General features: G+C 52.6%; 1 protein-coding gene across 1 annotated transcript in view; it reads left to right on the forward strand.

The window, feature by feature from the left end:
* Ppil1 (peptidylprolyl isomerase like 1) overlaps positions 1-2,025 on the forward strand; it is a 17,753-nt gene extending 15,728 nt beyond the window's left edge. Inside the window, exons 3-4 of the mRNA XM_005360333.1 lie at positions 547-615; positions 1,110-2,025. Of these exons, the coding sequence (XP_005360390.1) occupies positions 547-615; positions 1,110-1,330 (290 nt within the window). The 3' untranslated portion in view covers positions 1,331-2,025. The remainder of the gene's footprint in view (positions 1-546; positions 616-1,109) is intronic.
* Positions 2,026-3,214: the final 1,189 nt, after the last annotated feature.

Here is a 3,214-nt window from a genome sequence, read left to right on the forward strand (position 1 = left end):
TGCACTCCTCCCGGGCGATGCTGTTCCACTCCATGGCACCACCATCCCTGCCCCTCCCTGAGCCAATAGCTGTCCCTTTCCATCTCCTCACTTCAGGGATCCTTCTGCAGCAGGTGCCCGGAGTGCTGGGTTGGTAGGGTTTGTGGGCAGAAGCTAAGCTCAGTAGGAAGGTGTGTTGGTTAACAGTGTCTGCAGTGGGCACTGGGCTCAAGGCCTGGGCACTCTTGCTGGAATACTGAATACTCAGCAACATGCTCCCTGTTGGGGCATGAGTGGTTGGGTACACCAGTGCACTGCCCCTTTGGGTGCTCTTCTATGCTTCCTGCATGCTGACAGGGGACATCAATTTAATGAGCATATGTTATTGTCTTACCTGAATCAAGTCAGTGACTGGACCACTATAATGTGTCTACTGGAGGCTGGGCTGGGGTGCTCGCTGCCCATAACATTCCTCTCTGTACTCTGAAAAGTCCTTTGACCTCAGGCTCTTTTTGTGCGGTAGACTGTGGGACTGGCCGGGTCACTACTTGTCTTCTGATTGGACAGGTCGTGGTGGCGCATCTATCTATGGGAAACAGTTTGAAGATGAACTTCATCCAGACCTGAAGTTCACTGGTAAGTGTGCAGTCTGGCTGGATGGGCAGGAGAGGGAATGTGTATTGGAAGCTTGCTTTTTCTGGCTGTGGTTCAAGGTGTGTGTCTGACACCATGGCATGGTGCCAGACAGCTGCCCAGCCATGGCGCCACGGAGTGCCCTGGCAGATGAAAGAAAACAGCGCCTCTTGAGAGTCCTAAGTAATTTTGACCGCTGGCCTGTGTTCTGGACTCTCCCCACTGTTAAATGTGCTAAAATCAGGCCAGCCGAAGTCTTCAAGTCTTGCTGGGCTCTTGAGGAATGAGTGACATGGGTCAGGGTTAGTGAGGAGCAGCACAAGTGAAGCTGGAGACGGAGGCAGAGGCATCGAGGTGAGTGGGGTGGTGCAGGAAGTGTCCGCCCTGTTCCTGGGAAGAGGCTGTGGGCCTGCAGTCCTCTGTATCTGCTGACAGTGTTGCCACCCTGATGAATTGAGGGTCCTGTTCACATTCTTCTCTCTCCTCATCTCCCCCAGGGGCTGGGATTCTTGCGATGGCCAATGCAGGACCAGACACCAATGGCAGCCAGTTCTTCGTGACCCTCGCCCCCACTCAATGGCTGGATGGCAAACATACCATTTTTGGCCGAGTGTGCCAGGGTATAGGAATGGTGAATCGAGTGGGCATGGTGGAAACAAACTCCCAGGACCGTCCTGTGGATGACGTGAAGATCCTTAAGGCATACCCTTCTGGGTAGAGGTGATGCTGTCTCGGGCACACCCAGGTCTTCTAAGATGCTCCTAGTGAGCCATCTTCCGGATGACATAGAGTGCCATGTGTTGGGATCATGCATATCGACTCTGACACCCTCTGGACAAAATGAAGCAGGGGGCTCGTCTTTGGGGGCATTTGTATTCTGGTCAACAGTCACAGACTTGGAAAGCAGGCAGTGTTGAGGCGCTAACTGCACAGCCCCTTCCAGCCTCCGGCGAGTGCTCTTCCAGGAATACACACAGCTCCTCTATTCTCCCTCGGAGCCTGAGCATCAACACTGCCGCTTCTGACACTAAACATCCCACGCAAAGCCAGTTTGAATTTTTGCCAGATGAAAAACGCATCCAACAATCAAATTGCTAAGAAGATGTCAAGTGGGGAATGATAATGTTTAATGATGGAGAAACAGGGCTTTGAGATAGAAGCTGAAGCGTTGGCCATTTGCCCCTGGGAAGGACTGGCAGTCACTGAACACAAGGCCAGTCCTTCAAAAACCTCGCTCACACGCAGTGACACTGTTAGGGCTTTAGAGAAAGTAGGTAAGAGGTGTTTATACATGACATCTTTGTTTTTTAATCTTTCTGGATTTGCAGGGGCCATGGGGGTGACAGGAAGGATGTTAATACTTTGAAATACATAGACGTTTCCAGAATAAAGTACCATTGGTGGCTGAAATCAGTGCTGTGGTCTTGGTATTCTTCCAGATTGTCAGCCCCCTCCCTTTTTTGAGACAGGGTGTCTTTAACTTACTATATATAGACCAGGCTGGCCTTGGACTTGGAGAAACCTTTAGCCGTAAGTGCTGGGACTAAAGGCATGTTCTTGGCCATTTTAATCTTGGTGGCGCTGAGGAGCGCTGTGGCGCTGCTGTCTTCAAGGTTCACACTGCCAGGTTTGTGAGTCTCCATCGGCTTCCCCCATGCAGGAGCAGCTTCTGCTAGAAAGAGGCAGAACCAAAGAAAGCCTCAGGGGACGTCACCTAGTGTTCTGAGGGAGGGGTGAGCTAAAGGTGACCCGGTTCTGCTGCTGCGACAGAGTACAGGCCAGAAGCAGCCTGGGGGAGGGAAGGGATTTTTTTTCGTCTAGTCTCAGGTCACAGCTCGTCATCCAGGGAAGACAGGACGGGAGAACCCAAAAAATGAAGTGGTGGCCACGGAGGGAGAGACACTGCTTACTGGCTTGCTTCCCTGGCTTGCTTAGCTCCCCCCTTTTTTTGTTTTGTTTTGTTTCGTTTTTTTGAGATATGGTTTCTCTGTGTAATAGTCCTTGGCTGTCCTGGAACTAGCTCTGTAGATCAGGCTGGCCTCAAACTCACAGAGATCCGCCTGCCTCTGCCTCCCAAGTGCTGGGATTAAAGCGTGCACCACCACCACTACCGGGCTCAGCTACCTTTATTAAATAGCCCAGGCCCACCTGCCCAGGGATGGCGCTGCCCACAGGGGGGCTATGCCCTCCCATATCAATCACCAATCAGGAAGCCGCCCCACGGGCCAGGTGAAGGCGGTTCCTCAGTTAAGTTTCCTCGTCCCCTGGTGTGTCGAGTTGATTAGCACAGGGTGGGTGTGCTGAGGGCCACAGTCATCCCCTGTTGCTGTGGGCCTGAGGCGTGATGTCGTGTGGCTTTGCTTCCTGACACAGTCACCAAGGTGGCACAGTGGGCCAAGTGGCAGTGAAGGGAGGAAGCCCTGGGGTCCTAGTACGGCTGTGAGGGACCTGGAAACATGGCTTTACTTACAGACCGTGTTGACCGACAGGTTCACAAATAGCTGGGAATGACCTTGATCCTCCAACCTCCTTTCCAAAAATAGGGACAGAGGCCACTCTTGAACTTGTGGCTCCTCGACAATGGAATCACACCTCTGCTCAT

Source organism: Microtus ochrogaster, linkage group LG2 (assembly GCF_000317375.1).
Source record: "Microtus ochrogaster isolate Prairie Vole_2 linkage group LG2, MicOch1.0, whole genome shotgun sequence".
In the NCBI taxonomy this organism is placed as follows: domain Eukaryota; kingdom Metazoa; phylum Chordata; class Mammalia; order Rodentia; family Cricetidae; genus Microtus; species Microtus ochrogaster.